At 36.1% G+C, this 23,737-nt stretch overlaps 1 protein-coding gene across 4 annotated transcripts in view; it reads right to left on the bottom strand.

Moving 5' to 3' along the window:
• The window catches only part of NRDC (nardilysin convertase), a 91,423-nt gene that overhangs the window by 8,773 nt on the left and 58,913 nt on the right, over positions 1 to 23,737 (bottom strand). For all 4 annotated transcript variants that reach the window (XM_019937820.3, XM_019937819.3, XM_033866853.2 and 1 more), the window contains 12 exons: positions 22,727 to 22,804; positions 21,057 to 21,177; positions 20,917 to 20,975; positions 20,593 to 20,647; positions 12,302 to 12,406; positions 10,630 to 10,753; positions 9,987 to 10,073; positions 8,101 to 8,220; positions 6,936 to 6,987; positions 4,311 to 4,461; positions 2,268 to 2,395; positions 531 to 693 (listed from right to left, as the gene is read on the bottom strand). In XM_019937820.3, the coding sequence (XP_019793379.2) occupies positions 531 to 693; positions 2,268 to 2,395; positions 4,311 to 4,461; positions 6,936 to 6,987; positions 8,101 to 8,220; positions 9,987 to 10,073; positions 10,630 to 10,753; positions 12,302 to 12,406; positions 20,593 to 20,647; positions 20,917 to 20,975; positions 21,057 to 21,177; positions 22,727 to 22,804 (1,243 nt within the window). The remainder of the gene's footprint in view (positions 1 to 530; positions 694 to 2,267; positions 2,396 to 4,310; positions 4,462 to 6,935; positions 6,988 to 8,100; positions 8,221 to 9,986; positions 10,074 to 10,629; positions 10,754 to 12,301; positions 12,407 to 20,592; positions 20,648 to 20,916; positions 20,976 to 21,056; positions 21,178 to 22,726; positions 22,805 to 23,737) is intronic.

Here is a 23,737-nt window from a genome sequence, read left to right as displayed (position 1 = left end):
TGTCAACTTTTATAACAGTTTCATAACTGGTCTCTCTGGATCTTTCTTAATGACAAATCCTCTTTTAAATTCTTCAGTGGTTCTCCATTTACTATAAGATAAAGCCCAAGCTCCGTAGCTTGACATACAAGTTTGACACACAAGTTCTGCCTAAGTATATGTGAATATATATATATATATATATATATATATACACACACACACACACACAACACATCCCTCACCACTCCCCAGCTCCCACTTTAATTTCTAAATTAAACTGTTTGTAGTTTCCACAGTCTTCAACAAATGTAACCAATACCATATATTTACCAAACCCATTTAACTCAAAGTCCTGTCCAATAGCAGCAGTCTCCTTCATAAGAAAGTCTTGCTTAGCATCGGAGGGGCCAGGTTCCCTTCTAAACAGACTGTGACAATGCTGGCCTGCCAGACTACAGAGCTTCCCCTTTAGGGAAGAACTAATGCAATTCCAGAGCCCAGAATGGCATTCAAACCTGGCCAGCAGCAACAGAGCACCTCACACTCACTGTGCTTGTGACATTTCCTTGTACCAGGCCCTCAACAAAGAGCTGGGATTTTAACTCTCTGACGAAGCTCAGCAGAGACTCAAGGGAAAGGCCATCCATCAAAGCCCGATACTTGTCAATCATAGACCAACGGGCATATTCCAGGATTAAAAGCCGAACGTCTCTGTACAGAGAGCAGAAAAAAAAAGTTTTATTGTAAGAAATGAATCTTAAGGGTAAAGAAGGATTTGATTAAGTTTCTACAGATGATGTGTTCTAAAGAGACGCAATTTCTATCACAACTTAAGATAGGAAAACAATGTCATAATCACCAAAAAGCATTTAAAACTGCATATACAAACTATTACATAGATTATTAGCTCATTGGTACAACTCACTTATCTGTTTCAATTGCAAAATAAATTATTTCACATAAGCTGCCAGATGAGCCACACACCAATTTAATATTACTATTTTGATTTGAAATCTCACTAGCATTTATTAATTACTGGAGGTGATCATCATGGATATCTATTACTACAATGACAATACAGCATAAGTGGCTCCAGGCCAGAATCAGACTAACCCCTTCCCACACACAGTAAGCTGTTTGAACATGGCAAGTTACCTAACATTTGTGACTCGATTTCTTCATTTGTAAAACAAGGGAAATAATAATGGCTACCATTACAGAATTTTGGTGAGAATTAAATAAGTGCACTTAAAAGTTCTTAGGTCTATAAAAAAAAAAGTTCTTAGGTCTAACACATAACAAATCTTCAATAAACAGGTGTTATTATTACTCTACCACATTTTAATAAAGTAGTATTCAGAAGTTATGGGATACACAGGCTATTTTTCATTATATCAATAGTTCCAGACAACTCTCCTTTCCAATTTATATTTGGTTATGAGCTTTTGTAACTTTTTGTGATCAGATTATTAGTTATTACATGTCTCTAATTCTTAACTGCTCCCTCCCCTGCTTTCGAATTTTGGACATTTATGGGCTCATTATAACTTTGTCAAAAGCAGGGCCTCTATATAAAGTTGTGCTCTTCGTTTTCCATTTATAGATGCCCAGCAAGCAGATCAAGTAGGGGCTTGCAATCTTTGTGCACAAAGGGCTGTATCTGCTCAGAGGGAACTTTTTTCCCCTTCCACAAAGGCTCTACCTGCTGATAGAGGTTACCCCAAGGGTGTACTTTTTTCTGATTCACACAAAGGTAAAGAACAGGCTCTGATGAAAAAGCCCAGGAGGGTTGCCTATTAGCAGAGGGTTTAAGCATTAGTACACAGACTGTCAAGTTTTTTTGCTCTCTTCTGGAACCCTGGATGAATTCTTGGATAGTTGCATTTGTCAGATAAGTGATGTGTTAGGCAATTTAACTCAGCTACTTAACATAACATCCAACACACTAAAATCACCATATAATCACCAGTAAGCAATTTTGAGCCACAACAAAGTCAGCATTTTTTGAACTGTTATTTACTTACAAACTTTGGAAAAAGCACCCTTTTTACCTTTAGCCTCTAATTAAGTATAGTAGGCTGCTTGCAGTCCTACTGACAGATAGCTACTTACACTGGGTTTAGAAATCCTATAACTCTGTGGGCTGTTTTCCTAAAACACAGCACATTTCTATCACATCTGAATTAGCACTGAAACTACAGCCTCATCCCCCACACTTAATTTCCAGGAAGGCAAATACTTTCAGGCCTTCAAAATATAAGCTGATCCCATCCATGTATACCCACTTGGCCAGAGTCTCAGGCTTGATGAGGATGTTAAAGTAGGTCTTCTTCAACTGCTCAGTTATCATTGTAAAGACAGCTGGTGTGGAATTGAACTCCGCTAAGTAGTCAATAATAAGCTGAAACAGCAGCTAAGAAGAAAAGAAAGAAGCACCTTAAGTGGAGAAGCATGGCAATCCACTAATGTTTAGGGGGAAAATGTTTCCCACTGGCTTTTTACCAGGGGCCCAGTATGGTAACAGGCATTGCGCAGGACATAAGAGAAATACTAATGACTCAAAGAATCTTTAGGAGCTAAAATTCTCAATAACTGTCAAATTTGGAGCAATGAATTTTCTTTTTATTTTTTATAATTTTTATGGGTATTTTAAAACATTTTTCCTTCCAACTAAACTTAAAAATAATTTTATCCAGCATGTCCACTGCCCCTAAATGTGATTTTAATTGGGAGAATGTAATTTTGGAAATAATGACTTTATATCAACCTGTTCTATCCAGAAACATGACGAGTCTCTCCCTTATTTAAAGTCTTTTTTATATGCTTCAAAAAGATTTAGTTTTCTTTAGATAGGTTCTGTACTTTTCTCTAAAATAATGTTGAGTAATAGATGTGATCATGGGTATCCTTGGCTTGTTCCCAACTTTAATGTTCAGCATTTCATCAGTTAGTGGAACATTTGCTGTTAGTCTTTTAATTAAGGTTTTTATTTTGGTTAAGTAACTTCCCTCCATTACTACTTATTAGGAATGACCACTCAAATTTATCAAATGATTTTTTGGGCATTTATCACTATATTCACATAGTGTTCCTCAACTGACTTGTGTTATAATGATTTATGTTCATCAACTTCCTAATACTGAACAACCAACCTTTGCATTCCTGGCACTTGGTCATGGTGAATTATTCTTTTTGTTCTATTGTTGAATTTAATTTTCAAGTTTTTAGAATGTTTGACTCTGTATTTCATAGGTGAAACTGATCTCCAGTTTTACATACATATTTATAGTCTATATCAAGTTTTAATGTTAAGGCTAGGTAAGCTTCATAAAATGAAGAACCTCAAATAGTTTTCTATGGTTTGTATTTTTAAAAAGCTCTCCAGGTAATTCCAAAACTTTAACATGTTTGGATTTTAAGCTAAATTATATTTAGGCTTTTGAAGGTTAGTAAAATATTCCATGGTGTCTCCTCCTAAGACCAATCTTTGTTCCCCGGGGAGACTGACAGGGATGAGGGTATAAAGGAGAGAACTATCTAAGATATGGAGGCTATATCACCTCTTAGCACAGGTCTAATTTCTGCCAGGTCCTCTCCTCCAGATTTTTTCTTGTATGAGTGCAGTTCCCCAAACTTTAATATATGTTCTACCCAAGAAACCAAGATATAAAATTTGTTGTTGGGTACATTATATTATTTTACCTGGTACTTGATGATCTAATCCTTTAGCTAGCATCCCATATTATTTCTTCCTTTACTGATGAAGTTTTTGACAAAGTCACACTGAAACATATTCTTTACCAAAAGATAAATCACTGACAAGATATAAACTCTGTTTCTAAAGAGTCAGAAACTTAGAAGGAAAACAAGACACACACACTTGAAACAATGGAAAAGAGTGCAAGAAGAGGAAGAAACAACACAAACATCTGAGTTCTACTCTATGTCAGGCAATGTGTCAGGTGCTTTAAATTTGTCCTTGCTGTATGGCATGAAATTATGCTCAAACCAGTCCTTAACACCAGTGTTGGCTGCAGAGAAACTGACAGCAAAGGGAAGTGAAATCAAGCCTGAAGCACAGGCTGTGTTGTATCCATTACTAATGCATACAACACTGATTAATGTGATTAATTAATTAATATATGTTGGTCTCGTGCGCCCAAAGTTAGAATACCTGTCATCAGCCAAAAAAACACAATAATTCATATTAATAAACATTTCTTTCTATGTACCACACCTCATGCACAAGCCTCTATGCTTGGTGCTATAGGCACAACAAACATAATATTTTAAAGCTGCCTGTGAGGAAATTAGAGCACTGTACTTACAGGTAGTTTGTGGTTGAATCCTTTCACTCGAATAATTAAACCATGTTCTCCAGCTACCAGCTTATACTCCAGCTGTGCCACATCTGCTTCATAAGCTGGTTCCGCAAGGTTATGGGTAAGGATATTGACAAAGATATCAAAGAGGACCACACTAAGAGTATAAAATGCAAATAGCATCATTAATTGGCAAGAAATAGACAAATGGATTTGCTTTGACTTAGAGTAAGAAACTTCACTTTTATAAAGATGTTAATTCACTACTCCAGAATGTAAAACCATATATACTAATTGAGTTCAAAGGTAAATACAGCATACCCAGGACTCAGTTTCACAGGGGCATTACAGATCTCCCACCTTCAGCAATGCTTCCCTATCTTTTTCATGTCGCACACACAGAGAAAATGTAATACTGGATTGGCCAAAAGGTTCGTTCAGTTTTTTCCGTAAGATGGCTCTAGTAGTACTTAGTTGTCTTTAACTTCATTTGAAACAATTTTGTTAGATTGTATGTTACAGCTGTTATATCAGCGTGTATTTAAAAAAAGACATCAAAAATTGGTGAATTTTTGTGTAGCCATTTTAATATTGAAGATGGAAGAAAAAACAACATTTTTGGCATATTATGCTTTATTATTTCAAGAAAGGTAAAAACACAAGTGAAACTCAAAAAAAAAATTTGTATAGTGTATGGACAAGGTGCTGTGACTGATCGGACATGTCAAAAGTGGTTTGCAAAGTTTTGTGTTGGAGATTTCTCACTGGACGATGCTCCACGGTCAGGTAGACCAGTTGAAGTTGATAGCGATCAAATCGAGACATTAACTGAGAACCATCAACGTTATACCATGCAGAAGATAGCCGACATACTCAAAATATCCAAATCAGGCAGTGAAAATCATTTGCACCAGCTTGGTTGGTTAATCACTTTGATGTTTGGTTTCCACATAAGTTAAGCGAAAAAAACCTTCTTGACCATATTTCCACATGCGATTCTTTACTTAAACATAATCAAAACGTTCTGTTTTTTTTTTTTTTTTTTGCGGTACGCGTGCTTCTGACTGTTGTGGCCTCTCCTGTTGCGGAGCACAGGCTCCGGACGCACAGGCTCAGCGACCATGGCTCACGGGCCCAGCCGCTCCGTGGCATGTGGGATCTTCCCAGACCGGGACACAAACCCGTGTCCCCTGCATCGGCAGGCAGACTCTCAACCGCTGCGCCACCAGGGAAGCCCAAATGTTCTGTTTTTAAAACAAATTGTGACGGGCGATGAAAAGTGGATACTGTACAATAATGTGGAACAGAAGAGCCCGTGGGGCAAGTGAAATGAACCACCACCAACCACACCAAAGGCCGGTCTTCATCCAAAGAAGGTGATGTTGTGTTATGTGGTGGGATTGCAAGGGAGTCCTCTATTATGAGCTCCTTCCAGAAAACCAAACGATTCATTTCAACAAGTACTGCTCCCAATTAGACAAACCGAAAGCAGCACTCAACAAAAAGTGTCCAGAAATAGTCAACAGAAAACACATAATCTTCCATCAGGATAACACAAGACTGCATGTTTCTTTGATGACCAGGCAAAAACTGTTACAGCTTGGCTGGGAAGTTCTGATTCATCTGCCGTATTCACCAGACATTACACCTTCAGATTTCCATTTATTTTGGTCTTTCCAAAATTCTCTTAATGGACAAAATTTCCATTCCCTGGAAGACTGTAAAAGGCACCTGGAACAGTTCTTTGCTCAAAAAGATAAAAAGTTTTGGGAAGATGGAATTATGAAGTTGCCTGAAAAATGGCAGAAGGTAGTGGGAAAAAAATGGTGAATATAATTAAGTTTTTAGTGAACATGAAAACTGTGTCTTTTATTTTTACTTAAAAACTGAAGACACTTTTTGGCCAACCCAATATTTATACTGCACAATGGGGTAAGTGTAAAATGCATGAAAGGCAACTGGCCCAAAGGCTCTGGTTATCCCTGCGGCCTAGGTTTTCTGACTGAAAAATCAAAAAACTGAGGAAATGGAGGAGGGTAATGCATTTTTTAAACTGAATATTAATAATGTTAGTGCTGCTTGTGAGATTAAGGCTGGATTTTACAGGTTAAGTGGCAAAAGAAAGGAAGAAGTATACTAACGTTTCCTGAGCACCTCCTATGATTCAGGTACATTTTAGGCTCTCTGACCTCCCACAACCTACATAAACATGTAAGTAATTTGCTAAGAACAAAGTATAATCAGATTCCTTGGCAGGAATCTGATTATAAATACAGGAATCTGATTATAAATAATCTCTAAATACAGGTCAACAGATCCATTAGTCCTCATTACAGACTGGAAGCTGACCCAAACTCATCTCTAAGGAACTTTCTCAATCCAGTAATTCTATGACTAGCCTAAACTGTCAGCATGTTTTACAAATGGGTGCTGGAGATGGAGCAGCCACAATTCCATCTTAGTGATTAGTATTGATACAAATAATTTGTTTGGGGCACATAAAAACACATAAATGAGGAGCATAGCTCAAGTCTGACAGAGAAAAATGATAAAATGATTCAGAAATAAACAAACAAAATAGTCTTCCAATAATAAAAAAAATATTTTCCAGAAAAGAGGACAATTTCTTACTTTGCTGCAGACTTCTGTATCAAAGGTGAGATCAGATGGAAACGTATATATGCTGAAAGAAAAAAGACCCTAAATAAGAAAATATAGGCCAGAGGCCTCAAATATTTAATACATCTGCTATTTTCCCCTAATATTATGTTGTTTTAAAAATTCTGAAACAAACCACTAATCCTTAAATCCTCATTACATTTTTATCCTTAAGGGTTCTTAGAAAGTATTATTTACCATTCCAAATAGTGTCCAGAAGGTACACTTTAATCTACGGGAAGACCAGATATATAGACAGATATGCAGAGAGGCCTAAGAATACTCTTATTATCAATAGCTTTGGTCAGGAAAAATGCTTACAGAGGTATACATGTCAAGAACATTAAGGGAAAAATCCCAATGCTCACAGAAAGTTATAGCAGCGCCTTTCCAAGGAAGCTGAATAAATGTTACGAACATTTTTAGACACTCTTATAATCTGTTCAAGAAAAATTGAGTAAACACCTTCCCAGTGAACTCAAGAATCCCTCAGAACTAGTCCAGTTGTGTTAAGGTTAGGGATTTGGGTTAAATGGCAGCCAAGAGCACTCAGCCTTTGATTCCAAGTTGCTTCAGTAAATTCCAATGCCATGCACAAGAACAGAAAATAAAAAAGCAACACAGTTTGGGCTACCGTGTTGAAGATAAGAGCTTTAGAGTCTGTTTAACTATATACTATGCTTCCTTTACGCTGAAAAGCAAAATAGTAGAGGGAGACAGATAGAGGATATTTCACATTTGTAATGCTGGACTCAGCTATCTATTGTATCTAAGAATAATTTCTTTCAGCTACTCTTACTTTCTTTTTAACAATAATGTTCAAAAAACACCACCTATTCCCTAGGATGGCCAAACACCTGGCTCTGCTTTCATATAACTGAAAGAAAAATATCCAAAAATAATTTCATTTTAGGCTTGAATCCTTATATACTTCCTGGAATCTATAATGTCCATAAGAATTTCTGTGATAGCACAGGAGCACAGTATGGATCTGATAGATAAGCCTAGAAAAGGTCTTCAAGTAGAAGGGGAAGGGGAAAGAGAGGGAGGTGATAGACACAGAGGGAAAAGGTTGCTAGAAAGTGGAAAAAGATTTGTTATACTTATTTCACTATTATTAAGGAGGGAAATATTTTACCTTTGGGGATTTTGAATTTGTTGTCTTTCTTATACCATAGGCAACCTTGTGGAGTATTCACAATTTTAACAGGGTATTCGGTCTCTGGACAATCAAAAGCCTTCAACATGAAATCTGTGGCTAACAAAAGTGAAAGGTAATAAATCATTCAGTTATCTCAACAGGATTGCCACCAATCTGTTCCTGGTTTGGGAAGTGTAAGTCAGTTTTCTTTGTGGCAAACATAAGTCAAATTCAAATGCTGAAATACAATAAATTATTAGAACAATACTAAAAAGAAAGTCCTCTTGGCCTTAAACTAAATGAACTCTGAAGATGTAATTTCCCAAGAGTTGATTCTGATCTCTCCATATTCAGCTTCATTCTCTTTCTCAGAGACAATCTTAACTGAAAGGGACCTTTGGTCAGAATAGTTGTATAAACCAATTTATGAATGAATGCATTCTTGAATGAGAATGTCTTTTACCAAACTTACAGAGTTTTTAAAAGTTAACAAAATAGTTCTGCTCAAACAACGTCAAATTTGTCCTTTAAGTTAATGAAACATAAATTGTTTCATCAACACTCAGGTGCGAAATAGCTAACTTAAGAATTAAAAAAAACGTACTGGCTATATTTACTTAAAAAAAAAGGGTTGTTTAGATACTTAAAGTTAAAGATGCAGAACTGAATTATCTAAAATATGCAAGACTTTTTGTATAAAAGCATTTTTTTTCCTGAGGTTAGATTCATATATAACATAAAATTAACCATTTTAAAGTGAACAATTCAGGGGAATTTAGTACACTCACAATGTTGTGCAACTACCATTTCTTTCTAGTTTCAAAACATTTTCATCAGCCCCAAAGGAAACCTCTATACCCATTAAGCAGTCACTCTCCATTACCCACTCCCCCCAGCCACTGGCAACCATCAGTCTGAGTTCTGTCTCTATGGATTTACCTATTCTAGATATTTCATGTAACAGGAATCATACAATATGTGACCCCTTGTGTCTGTCTTCTTTCACTTAGCATAATGTTTTCAAGGTTCATCCATGTTATAGCATGTATCAGTACTTCATTTCTTTTAATGACAGAATAATACTCCATTGCATGTATATACCATAATTTGTTTATCCATTCATTCATTATGGACACTGGCTGGTTCTACCTTTTGGCTTTTGTATATAATGCTGCTATGAAAGTGTATGTACATGTATTCGGTTGAATACCTGTTTTTAATTCTTTAGGGTATATACCTAGGAATGGAATTGCTGGGAAAAATGGTATTCTGAGTAAAATTAGTTATATACAACTGTAACCTTTGTCCTAGACCAGTGACTTTCTCACAGTTAGAACTGTTTTCCATTGCAAGCTAGCAGACAGATAACACACACATATACCTACTGAGAACAAAAGTTCTTAAAATAATACCCTTTCTTTATTCAGTGAAACATTTTGCTATTTTCTACTCTGATTTTTTTTAGTGCTTTCACAACTCATTACACTGACCTCAAAACCCATTACATTGATTTCACAACCCTCTAATGGGTTGCAACCTGTAGTTTGAAAAACACTAGAACAATTGGACAAGATAATGGCAATTCCTACAGAGACTCACATGAAAGGATCAGCTATCATAGACAAGAAAAAGTCTCAGGATTATGTTTAAGTCCTGTTTCCTGCATTCACCAACTGAAGATCCAGGACAAGTCACTTTGCTTTTTTGAGCAGCAGTTTTCTCATTTGGAAAAGTAAGAACTGTAATGCTTATCCCAGAGATAACTGGGAAACTCAAATATGAATTCAAATGATACTTTGTAAAATATAACATACTACAGAGGTGCTATTTGTTTTAATATTAGACATGGATGGATTATGTACAATGATTGCTATTTTACTGACCTATGTACTTGTTTTCCGCTGGAAGATGAAGATCTGGATTTAATTCAAAATTACTCTCCCACAGTTCAGCCCAAGAGTTTTCAATATCTGTAGAGATGAAAGACAAACTGATCCAATAAAGAACAAATGATCAGAGTTCTATTAATAACAAACCAGTCAACAACTGGCCTTCACAGATCAATTCTCTTTTCTCAGAAAAGCTGTGAGTGACATATCCAGGCTTTCTAGACTCCTGCTACTCAATGTGCAGTCTCAGCAGCATTGTTATCATCTGGGAACTTTGTTAGAAATGCAGAATTGCAGGCCCTATTCCAGAGCTACTGAATCCTAATCTGTATTTTAATAAGACCTCCAGGTGATACATATGTACATTGAAGTTTGAGGAGCACTTTTTAAAACACAGTCAAAAGTCTGCCCCCAAACTACCAATACAATAGGATTTTCTCACTAGCTAATAAATACAGACATAAACATTGCAGAAAATAATTTTCTGCAAAGCAGTATAAATAATTTTCATTTCAAAGTAAACTACTGAAAAAAATACATAAGTTCTCCCACAGGAACTATCAGACAAATTATTAAGGAATAAAACTTCCCAGGTGAATCATATACCTAAATGTAGGACAATTTTAAAATATTTTACCTTCCATACTATACTGAGTCCCAAACCATTTCTCCTTGAGGTCACATTTTCCCTCATTAGCACCAGACAGTAGAACAAGATTTGCCTTTTGAGGAACTAGCTGATTAAGGGCTTCAGCAATGACCTAATTAGGGGCAGGGGTGAAGGGGGAGTGGGGAGACACATACAAAACAATTATAACTTTAACCTAATACATCTCTATTAAAAAGGCAAAGCCACATTATGTTAGGCACCCCAAGATCCTAGCATCTTGATGCTCATGAAACTATCTGTCTATAGTCCATGAACACCCTAATTTACAAAACTACATTAGTCTATCAGCTGTTTCTAACATGTTTCTTCAGAATGCTTAAACAGCACTCATCTCAAATCCTACATAATAAGAGGACTAGCAGTGAAAAGAGTTACCATTTACTAAGCTTTTACTATGTGCTAGGTAGTGTTTAACATACATTATTTTATTTAATCCTAAAAACAACCCTAAGGTATACCCATTTTACAGAAAGCACTCAGCCTCAGAGGTTAAAGTTTAAATAATTTGTTCAGGTTAAAGATTCTATAATCTGCACAGAACAACACACCTAGAAGTGGCAAAAGTGGAGTTCTAACCAAGTTTGTTCATAATTCCAAAAACTATGCTCTTAACTGCTATGTATTATACTACCTCATACACAAGAATCAGTAAAATGATCCCAAGGTAGGGCCTCCTTCAATAATCCTTCAGCTATGATAAGGACTAAACATAAGATTTTTGTGGGTTAGATTTGAAACCCTAACTAGCACTTCAACACCATCTCTTTGAGAAAAAAACAACAAATAGTGGTTCAGAAAAAAATACTTGGACCCCTGGGCACAACCATCCTAGAGAAATGACAAGAATGTATGGTTACTGCTTCTTCCTTTACCTTTCCCCATCCCCTTTAAAATCAGTAGTTTTAGAATACCCTATATCAAAGTCTGTCAACCTTGGCACTATTAACACTTTGGGCCAGATAATTCTTAGTTGTGGAGTGCCATCTTCTGCATTGTAGAATGTTTAGCAGCATCTCTGGCTTCTACCCACTAGATGCCAAGAGCACTCTCCAGCTATGACAACTGAAATGTACCCAAGCATTGACAAATATCCCATGGGGGCAAAATCACCCTGGTTGAGAACTGCTACCCTATATGGAGCGAAATGACTTATTTCCCAGGACTAGTGGAGCAAAGACCTGACCAACTATTTATTTATGTGTAATATTTATTATCCCTAAGTCATATATTTTGAATTCAGGGAATCATATTTTTCTTGTACATATTCTCAAAATGATTAAAATTTAATTGTCCAGGGTGTCCAACAGAATTAAAAGGCAAGCTAAACAAGTATGTTTAGCATCTAAAGTACATAATTCTTAATGACTTTATGTTAGTAGATGTTTCAACACTTGAAAAACAGTGGGAATAGTACCTAAGAAGAGGACTTGGTTTTCTCCTCATATTAAACCACAGTCATATACAAGAATCAGGAAAAATTACCCACAAAACTACTGATATTTCTTATGTTTAAACAAACAAAAAACTTGACTAAACATAACCAAGTTTTCTCCATTCCCACAGTTCTTAAGTACCTCTATGTACTTTCTCACCCTCCTCTTTCTCTAAAAGTAAATTTTAGAAATGGAAACCTCCTTACTTCTGGCTTGTATTCAAAAAGAAGCTGATCTCCAGTGAGAAAGTCCTGTAGTGGGTACAGCTGCATGTTTTCACACATGTTTTCCACATACTCAACTGGATCTGTCTGTAAAGAGGTAAGATTATTTCACACCAGAAATTCTCCATTATTATCCTTAATGTGCCACAAAATATTAATAGTTATCTCTTTTTTTTTTTTTTTTTTTTTTTTTTTTTTTTTGCGGTACGCGGGCCTCTCCCGTTGCGGAGCACAGGCTCCGGACGCGCAGGCTCAGCGGCCATGGCTCACGGGCCCAGCCGCTCCGCGGCACGTGGGATCTTCCCGGCCGGGGCACGAACCCCGCGTCCCCTGCATTGGCAGGCAGACTCCCAACCACTGCGCCACCAGGGAAGCCCCTATCTCTTTTTTTAACAATGAAACCAAAAGCTTCCAACAGATACAACCAGATGTAACTGCAGCTTAAGAATCTGATGCTCAGAATTCTACAAAAAATTTAGCCAGAGAACTAAAGTAGCTTAACCTAACACCCCTCCAATCCCCCATACTGAGCCCTACAACACACGAGGCTCTAATCACATCACAGCGTCTTCATCGAAGAAATTACAACACTGAACTTTAAAGGTCTGTTTACATGTCAAGTGCCCCACATGACTATGAAGTCCCTAAAGACAGGGTCTTCATCATTTTATCACTACAGCACTATCACCTAAAAACTATTTGTAAGCATAAATCAAAATCAATATATCAACAGAAATCAAAATGTGTCATTACGTAAGTCTTGCTATAAGTGGTTAAATTAATCAGTATATTATCTCAATTTAAAACTGAAATAATGACAGAAAGTTCACTAACCTATGAAATGGAAATACTTTTCCAGAGGAAAGCAACCAATTCAAGTATTGATATTTACTGAGTACCCAAATGCACAGAATCTTAAAACTGACAGGTCCTTTAGACACCAAGTGGCTCCATTCCTACATTTTAGAATGAGGAAATGTACTCAGATTGATTAGGTGACTTGCCCCAGATCACACAATAAGTGATAGGCGAGTAGACACTAGAGCTTGGGCCTCTTAACATAGCAGTGAACACTCTTTCCCAAAATACCATACTGCCCAGTCCTTCCCTAGACAATCTGGGCTGTTCTCTCATCTAACAGAAGACAGAACAGAAGTGAAGGTTACTACATTCATGGAGGAGAAATGAGACATGCATACATCAAATTAGAGATCATAGGTATATGCTACCTACTACATTATCACATTCAGATAGAATATGGAAAAAGTATGGAAAGATTCATTGTTACCTTTTTTTGCTCCACCTCAGGAAACATTCCTGAATCAAGTTTATTAGTCACTAAAGTGCTACTATTTTGTGGTGTGTGTGTGTGTGTGTGTGTGTGTGTGTGTGTGTGTGTGTGTGTGGAGGTTAAGGTACCTTTTTTTTTGAAGTATAATTGACTTATAACATTATATTAGTTTTAGGTGTACAACATAGTGATTCCATATTTTTATATATTACAAAATGATCACCACAGCAAGTCTATTTACCATCTGTCACCTTACAAAGTTATTACAGCATTATTAACTATATTCCCTATGCTATACATTACATCCCCATGACATTTATTTTACAGCTGGAAGTTTGTACCTCTTAATCTTCCTTGCCTATTTCACTTATCTCCCACTCTTTCTAGTGCTATTATTGTTTAAAATGACTCCCTCTACTCTGTTCTAAATTTTTTAACCAGTTATTTTCACCAGCCACTTATTTTTGTAAGTTAACTGTTCTATTCAGCTTGCTACAAAATTGAGTGATTCAAAATATTTCCTATGAGAAAACAGGACCCTGGCTAAAAGTAGATCTTTGGTGCCAAGGCAATGGACAAAGTACTAGGAAAAAAAAAAAAAACACTTAAATGCTATCCTTTAATTTTTTTTTAAGATATAATTCACATACCATAAAATCCACACTTTTAAAGTATACAATTAAAAATAAAATAAAATGTATAATAAAGTATATAACTCAGTGGTTTTCAGTATATTTATAAAGTTGTACAAGCATCACCTCTATCTAGTTCCAGAGTATTTTCATCAGCCCAAAAGGAAACTTCCATACCCAGTAAGCAGTTGCTCCCTGTTACCCACACCTCCCAGCCACTGAAAACAACCATCAATCTGTGCTCTGGCTCTATAGATTTACCTATTCTGGATATTTCATATCCAGATAAATGGAATCATATAATATGTGACCTGTTGTGTCTTGCTTCTTTCACTTAGCATATTTTCAAGGTTCATCCATGTTGTAGAATGAATCCGTACTTCATTACTTTTTATGCTGAATAATATTCCACAGTATGCAAATTCTACATTTTGTTTAACCATTCACTCATTGAAGGACATTTGGATTGTTTCCCCTTTTTGGCTATAATGAATAATGCTGCTGTGAACACCAGTGTACAAGTATTTGTGTGGACATAGGTTTTCAATTCTCTTGGGTGTATACCTAGAGATGGAACTGCAGGCTTATATGGTATCTCTATGCTTAACTTTTTAAGGAACTGTCAAACTGTTTTCCAAAGCAGCTGTACCATTTTACACTCCCACCCACAATGTATGAGAGTTCCAATTTCTCTACATCTCCAACACTTGTTATTATCTATCTTCTAATTTTTTTGTTTACTGCCACTCTCACTGCCTTCCATTATTATTACATTATTCCTGTTTCTCTGCGTATAGAAAGACACTTAAACAGCTTTTCTCTAGTTCAAGTAGCTGATTTATAAGGTATGTTGAGTCCAAGTTCCCATGTGAAATAAAAATTACTTTAAAATTTTTTTTTAATTAAAAAAGACTGGCTTGAATAGTCTGAAAGAGCATTCCTATTTGCCTTTACTGATGAAGACAAGAAAAATATCTGAAGAGGAGATATGTCAACTTTGTTAATAAAACAGAAATATATAAAAGCTGAAATAAGCTGAGCTACTTGAGTTAAAAATTTAGCAGTTCAAACAAAGATATGAACCTTTCTGATTTGTTCTTTCTACTGATTAGGTTTTAGTCTAAAATGTTTTGGGCTCATGTTTTAAAATCAAGACAAGCATTCATGAATACTGTGCTAAAGGTAAAAAAAAAAAAAATGAGCTACAAAATGGCGAGCTATAAAAAAGGTATCTTGAAATGTCTTGCTAAGAAGAAACTAGAAGGGCAGAAAGAAAATGTAACTCAGCTAATGCTAAAAAGCCAATCCCCCAAAAAGGAATAAGGGTATTAGTTATGGCTGTAGTCCACAATTCTTACTCCTACTCTTTCCCTGCCACAGTTCTGCCCACATGTTGCCACAACAGTTAATAAGAACACTGAAAAAAATCAGTACTGCTAAAGTTGATGGCAGGACTTGGGGGTTCTATGCATATCAATCAATTTATAGAAGAGAAGTGTCTATAGGACCCTCAAATGGCCAATATAAAACACAGTAGCTCTCTGTTTTCATAGAATAAGATTTCAATTTCAAATGACTTCAAGCATATACAGCAGACTGTATAGGAATCAATAGCAACTGGAAGCTTATAGTTTTTGTGACCTTGTCCTCATGTACTTAAGTCTTCTCAAATTATAGTAGATATTTGTCCCTGGTGATGATCCAAAAAGGCAGATTTCACGATGCTCTATGAACTGGTGCTAAATTGGGGGCTCTTAATTAAGGGCCTACAGATACCTCCCACAAGATATCAGTGGACAAATTCAGGGAGGGCGGGAAGCATGAGTTTGATTGGGAAGAAATTACATATTTATTTTCACTAAACTCTAACTTAGCATTTTTATTCATTTATAAATATACAGGCAACAAACCACAGCAGTATTATCAGCATCTATGACTATAACCAATAGAAATCACAATATAGCTGTTGCAGATATCTCAAAATAGCACACTCAGAAGATGGCGGAGTAGAAGGACATGCTCTCCCTCCCTCTTTCAAGAACACCAGAATCACAGCTAACTGCTGAACAACTATCGACAGGAAGACACTGGAACTCACCAAAAAAGATACCCCACATCCAAAGACAAAGGAGAAGCCGCAATGAGACGGTAGGCGGGGCACAGTCACAATAAAATCAAATCCCATAACTGCTGGGTGGGTGACTCACAAACGGGAGAACACTTATACCACAGAAGTCCACCCACTGGAGTGAAGGTTCTGAGCCCCACGTCAGGCTTCCAAACCTGGGGGTCTGGCAACGGGAGGAGGAATTCCTAGAGAATCAGACTTTGAAGGCTAGCAGGATTTGATTGCAAGACTTTGACAGGACTGGGGGAAACAGAAACTCTACTCTTGGAGGGCACACACAAAGTAGTGTGTGCATTGGAACCCAGGGGAAGGAGCAGTGACCCCACAGGAGACTGAACCAGACCTACATGCTACCCTGTTGGTGGGTCTCCTGCAGAGGCGGGGAGTGGCTGTGCCTCACCGTGAGGACAAGGACACTGGCAGCAGAAGTTCTGGGAAGTACTCCTTGGTGTGAGCCCTCCCAGAGTTTGCCATTAGCTCCACCAAAGAGCCTGGCTAGGCTCCAGTGTTGGGTCACCTCAGGCCAAACAACCAAAAGGGAGGGAACCCAGGCCGACCCATCAGCAGACAAGCGGATTAAAATTTTACTGAGCTCTGCCCACCAGAGCAACAGCCAGCTCTACCCACCACCAGTCCCTCCCATCAGGAAACTTCCACAAGCCTCTTAGATAGCCTAATACACCAGAGGGCAGACAGCAGAAGCAAGAAGAACTACAATCCTGCAGCCTGTGGAACAAAAACCACATTCACAGAAACACAGACAAGATGAAAAGGCAGAGGGCTATGTACCAGATGAAGGAACAAGATGAAACCCCAGAAAAACAACTAAATGAAAGAGATAGGCAACCTTCCAGAAAGAGAGTTCAGAATAATGATAGTGAAGATGATCCAGGACCTCGGAAAAAGAATGGAGGCAAAGATCAAGAATGTGCAAGAAATGTTTAACAAAGATCTAGAAGAATTAAAGAACAAACAAACAGAGATGAACCATACAATAACTGAAATGAAAAATACACTAGAAGCAATCAATAGCAGAATAACTGAGGCAGAAGAACAGATAAGTGACCTGGAAGACAGAATGGTGGAATTCACTGCTGCAGAACAGAATAAAGAAAAAAGAATGAAAAGAAATGAAGACAGCCTAAGAGACCTCTGGGACAACATTAAATGCAACAACATGCGCGTTATAGGGGTCCCAGAAGGAAGAGAGAGAGAGAAAGGACCCAAGAAAATATTTGAAGAGATTAGAGTCGAAAATTTCCCTAACATGGGAAAGGATATAGCCACCCAAGTCCAGGAAGTGCAGAGAGTCCCATACAGGGTAAACCCAAGGAGAAACGCGCCAAGAGACATAATAATCAAATTGGCAAAAATTAAAGACAAAGAAAAATTATTGAAAACAGCAAGGGAAAAACGACAAACAACCCAATCCAAAAATGGGCAGAAGACCTAAATAGACATTTCTCCAAAGAAGACATACAGATGGCCAAGAGGCACATGAAAAGCTGCTCAACATCACTAACTGTTAGAGAAATGCAAATCACAACTACAATGAGGTATCACTTCACACCGGTTAGAATGGGTATCATCAGAAAATCTACAAACAACAAATGCTGGAGAGGGTGTGGAGAAAAGGGAACCCTCTTGCTCTGTTGGTGGGAATTTAAGTTGATACAGCCACTATGGAGAACTACTAAACTAAAAATAGAATTACCATATGACCCAGCAATCCCACTACTGGGCATATACCCAGGGAAAACCATAATTCAAAAAGAGTCATGTACCACAATGTTCATTGCAGCTCTATTTACAATAGCCAGGTCATGGAAGCAACCTAAATGCCCATCAACAGACGAATGGATAAAGAAGTTGTGGTACATATATACAATGGAATATTACTCAGCCATAAAAAGGAACGAAATTGGGTCATTTGTAGAGATGTGGATGCATCTAGAGACTGTCATACAGAGTGAAGTAAGTCAGAAAGAGAAAAACAAATATCATATATTAACACATATCTGTGGAAACTAGAAAATGGTACAGATGAACCGGTTTGCAGAGCAAAAATTGAGACACAGAAGTAGAGAACAAACGTATGGACACCAAGGGGGGAAAGCGGCGGGGATGGGGGTGGGTGGGTGGTGTGATGAATTGGGAGATTGGGATTGACATGTATACACTGATGTGTATAAAATGGATGACTATTAAGAAGAAAAAATAGCACATTCATTGCTACTTAAAATTGTAATAATTATTAGATCTACCATTAGACTTTGTTATTTAATATATCGATACAGAGACCCATATTGCTAATTTTTACTATTTTGAGTCTTTATTTCAGTATTCCTTTGTAACCTACTGGATTTTATCTTATGCATTTAAAAACACTATTCTATGAAAGGGAACCCTCCTACTCTGTTGCTGGGAATGTACATTGGTGCAGCCATTACAGAAACAGTATGGAGCTTCCTTTAAAAAAACTAAAAATAGAGCTACCATATGATCCAGCAATCCCACTCCTTGGCATATATCTGAAAAGATGAAAACTCTGATTTAAAAAGATACATGCACCCCAATGTTCATAGTAGCATTATTTACAATAGCCAAGACATGGAAGCAACCCAAGTGCCCATTAACAGATGAGTGATTTAAGAAAATATGAGATACACACACAGACACACACACACACACACACACACACACAGAGTGGAGCATTACTCAGCCATAAGAAAAACAATAAAATATTGCCATTTGCAGCAACATGGATGGACCTAGAGAGTATCATACTAAGCAAGTCAGATAGAGAAAGACAAATATTATGATATCATTTATATGTGTAATCTAAAAAATAATACAAATGAAATTTATATACAAAACAGAAACAGCCTCAGACATAGAAAACAAATTTATAGTTGCCAAAGAGAAAGGGATGGGGGGAGGGATAAATTAAGAGTATGGGATTAACAGATACAATTACTATACATAAAATAGATAAGCAGCAAGGATTTACTATACAGCACAGGGAACTATATTCAATATCTTGTAATAACCTATACTGGAAAATAATCTGAAAATATATACATATATACATATGTATCACTGAATCACTTTGCTGTATACCTGAAACTAACACAATATCGTAAATCAACTATACTTCAATAAAAACAAAATACAAAAACAAAACAAAAAACCCACTATTCTATGGGCTGCATAATAAATATTTAACAGTATTGTTTTAATGTTAAATTTCCTGAGCACAATTTTAGTGAGGTTATGCAAGAGAATACATTTGTTTGTAGCAGATACATGTTAAAAAACATTGAGAGGTGAAGTATCATGATATCTGTAATTAAATCTTAAAAAAATACATACACACACACACAAGAAGAGGTGTGAGAGAGAAAGAAAATATGGCAAAATATTAAGAACTGGTAAATCTAGGTGAGGGATATACCAGTGATCATTGTACTACTAGGGCAATTTTTCTGAGAGTTTAAAAAGATGAAGAGGTGAAATAATATTCTGAGGAGGGGTCCATAGGATTCAGCAGATTTCCAAAGGGATCCAAGGCACAAAAAGGGTTTTTTAAAAACCCTGCTCTAAACTCCTTACCTTTCAACTTTGCTTTCATATACCCTATGCCACAGACATGTAGGATCATTCACTTTTTCATAATACCCCAGAGTTCCTTACTTAATGTGCTTCCCATTGCTTAGAATATCTAAACCTTATCCATTTTTTAATACTGAACTCAATTCAAATTTACTACATCCATGAAGGCTTCCCTGTCCTATTCCAGTCAAGGCAAATGCTTTCCTTACCCTGAAAGTACAAAGCACACTATTTCTAACATTATATATGGTAATTACTTCATATTACCTTGTAGAATGTCTTCACAATATTTGAATTCCCAAAATATCAAGCTCTCCATGAAGGTTTATCAAAGGGATTAAAGGGATAGACATATGAAATGACTACATAGATGAATGATTGTCACATAACATGATCTGTGTCAATCTGCCTAATTCTCTCACTGTTACTCAATATAAATACTCAAAAACACAAGAGTGAATTTTCAGAAACCTCAAGGCCATCTTGAGACTCACATGACAGAGAGTGGCAGAATTAAAACTCCAGTGACACTTCCAAAAAGAGGAACAATGTCCACACCAGTTTCAACTTGGTCACAGATAACATTCAAAAAGAATTTGACTTCCAGTACCTGTTCTTGGTAATGAAATTCATTATCCTCAATTTTCTGAATCTCTTCAAAAATTCTGTGAAAGAAGAAAATTATAATTAGAAGACATATTTAAATTTCTCATTAGAATCGTCATCAAGAAAAGAGAAGTATAAAAATAAACAGACTGTCCACGTAAACCTAAATCTTTAACATATGTTCACATGTAGTGGACTAAGGATATGGAACAAGTAAAGGAAATTAAGCAAGAAATGCCTGGAAAACCACCAAGCAGGACTAACGCATGTCTGTTGGTAGCCTGAAGGCTAAAACATATTAGGATTGACTCTTATAAGTATATATTACCTTTTTTCTGGGCCTAGCTTCTGCAGCATTTTTAAATACTGGAAGACAGTATGAGCAACCTAAAAATGAAACATCTAATTATACTTTTGCATAAAGTGATATCTATATAATTTTAAAAACCCTCCATTTTTATTACTTACCTCATAGAAATGTTCATAACCTTCATCAGTCAATGTAATAGAAATGCTGAACACTGAATAAGTAGAATTTTGCTCAAATCCTGTCTCACCATTTCCACCAAATAGTGCAAGAGCCCAGCACCTACAGTTAGGAGAAAAAATTAATCCAGTCAATATCTTGGGATTGATAGTCTACAAATACTTCAAATTAACAAAATAGGTAGGCTTTCTATGTAAAATTTGGGAAGCCCAGGCTTTGAAGCAAACATGCTTTCCAACAGTAAGTTTAAAAGTACAAATTTTTTTAAAGTACAAAGCCTCCCAAGGAATTGTACTGCATACAGGAATGATCAGAAGGAAATAACGGCCGTATTTACTTCTTTAATGGAAACACTAATATTACAACATAGTAAAACATTATCAGTTTCATGAAGCCACAGTAATTTTTTGTCAAAGAGAACAAAGTAATTTTTTGTCAAAGCATACTTTTAATATATTGTGAAGTATGTTCTTCATACTTCATACTTCACAATATATTGAAAGTACGCTTGCTGGGAAGCATTTCCCTTTTTCTTTTTTTTAGCCGCCCTGCTAGGCTTGCAGGATCTTAGTTCCCTGACAAGGGATTCAACCCAGGTCCTCAGCAGTGAAAGCGCGGAGTCCCAACCACTGGGACCTCCAGGGAATTCCCCTGGGAGGCATTTCTCGCATCCCTTTTTGAGCCATCTCCCAAGAGAAGCCTTAAAAAACACTTCAGATACTTCCCTACTTAGAATGTTAAGTGGGCTCTTTGAGACCATCAGCTAACCTGCACAGGTTATCTAAAAAAGAAGCAATAAGACTGTGTCTTTTCCTAACTAGAATAATCCTGAAAGTCTAAAATAAGGAGAGAGGAGGCCAGAATGAAAAACTTGAAATTCTAATAAAGTTCAGTAAGGTAAAAAGGTTATGCAAATCTCAAATGATATTACATTCATTGTGTAAGGCATATATGTACTTAACGTCATTCATTATTTTTCTAATAAGCCTGCCCTCTCAGCTTTCTTTTAATAATCTAGTACACATCAATATTTTAAAGTCTTATTTAAATTTCTCATCTACTTTCCATTCTTGAATAGTGTATAGAAAAATCAAGCAAGGAATTACTTTAATGTGTTTTGGTCCTGATTCTAAAGCTGTATTTCTATTATTTGGCTAGGCAACTTAAACAAGTGCTTAAATGCTTTAGGAAACATGGCTAACATACTGCTAACATGGCTGCATATACTGTTCACAGTCTCCCATATTTATATGATTTATCTGCCCAGTGAAGTTTTCATTAAAGTCTACCTGCTGGGTTGGGAAAGCCTGGAGATCCACAGCATTTAAATAACTGACTTCATTATTATTCAAATCCAAATTCTTGATTAGAGCTAAACTTTCATGTAATTCTGGACTCTATTTATGAATTTAAAAATTTTGTGTACAACTATAATACTTCCAACATGGGCTAAAAGGTGGCTTCCAAGGAAATATACAAATATGATATGGCCATTAAAATAATCTAGGTTATGAAGAGACTTTAATTATTAGATTTGAATCTACGCTTCCTGGCAGACAAAGCAAAAAAAGAAAAGAATGGGTTATATAACACTTGTCCATTATTTTTCAGAGATTGCTACACTGAAAATACTTATTAATTAAATACTTGCTTTTTTCTAAGGTAAGAAAGAATGCTGCCTTTGCCTTCATGTCCAACCAGCCAAGAGATATAATGAAGCGGCTTCACCCTTTAAAAAAAAAGTTAAGGTCAGAAATTTACTTTAGAAAATCTTACTTCTGAGATTGATATTTGAGAATGTGATTACAAACTTATTTTCACATAAATTCTACTAAATATGAAACTATAATTAATTTGACAGCAGCGAGATAAAAATAGAAAACATGGTGAAATTTAACTTTTCATCTGAAATCACTGAATAAGTACAAATATTCCAAAATTTAAGAATTCTTTTGGATACTACTTTTTCTTTTGGATACCAATCTTACTTCTTTTCATGGTAAAATCTTTCATTATTTTTTCACCCAAAATAGAAATAATATAGATTCTTTATCATTTTAGAATCTGATGCAGATATGAATCATTCTGTATCCTTAAAAGCTTTCGGCATTGCATCAGGCTCTGTGGTAAACTGAAATGTGTTGCTTTATGGGTCAGAAAATCTAGCTTGTAGTTTTAGTTATTCCTGTAAGTAAGTGCATGATCTTGAGCAAAAGACTTAATCTCACTCTATTTTCTTTTTCTCTCTACTTGCCTAACTACTTACTCATAGGCTTTTCAGGAAAATGCAGTAACAGGTGTAAAAAATATCTTATATAATAATATACATTAATAGTCTGAGTAGTTGTTTATGTGTTATTCACATCATCTTTTCCCACTGGCTTCTACTATAATTTTGGGAATATATTCCTACCAAAAATATACAGAAAAATCAAGCTAGGAAATCTAAACATTCTTAAATTTTAAACTTAGTTTACAGAATTATACTCAGTAAACTCTTAAAAGTCATTGTTTAAAATATGAATTTGAAAAAAAACATAAAATATGAATGACATATTTTAGATTTCATCTATCCTAAAACTGACATAGAGGAGCAAATCAGTTAAAGAATGAACCCAGTTGAATACATAACATTTGCATGTGACCAAATCTAATTGTACTG

Source organism: Tursiops truncatus, chromosome 1, assembly GCF_011762595.2.
Source record: "Tursiops truncatus isolate mTurTru1 chromosome 1, mTurTru1.mat.Y, whole genome shotgun sequence".
NCBI lineage: Eukaryota > Metazoa > Chordata > Mammalia > Artiodactyla > Delphinidae > Tursiops > Tursiops truncatus.
Note: the sequence above shows the minus strand (reverse complement) of the source record. Positions and strands in the feature narration are given on the sequence as shown.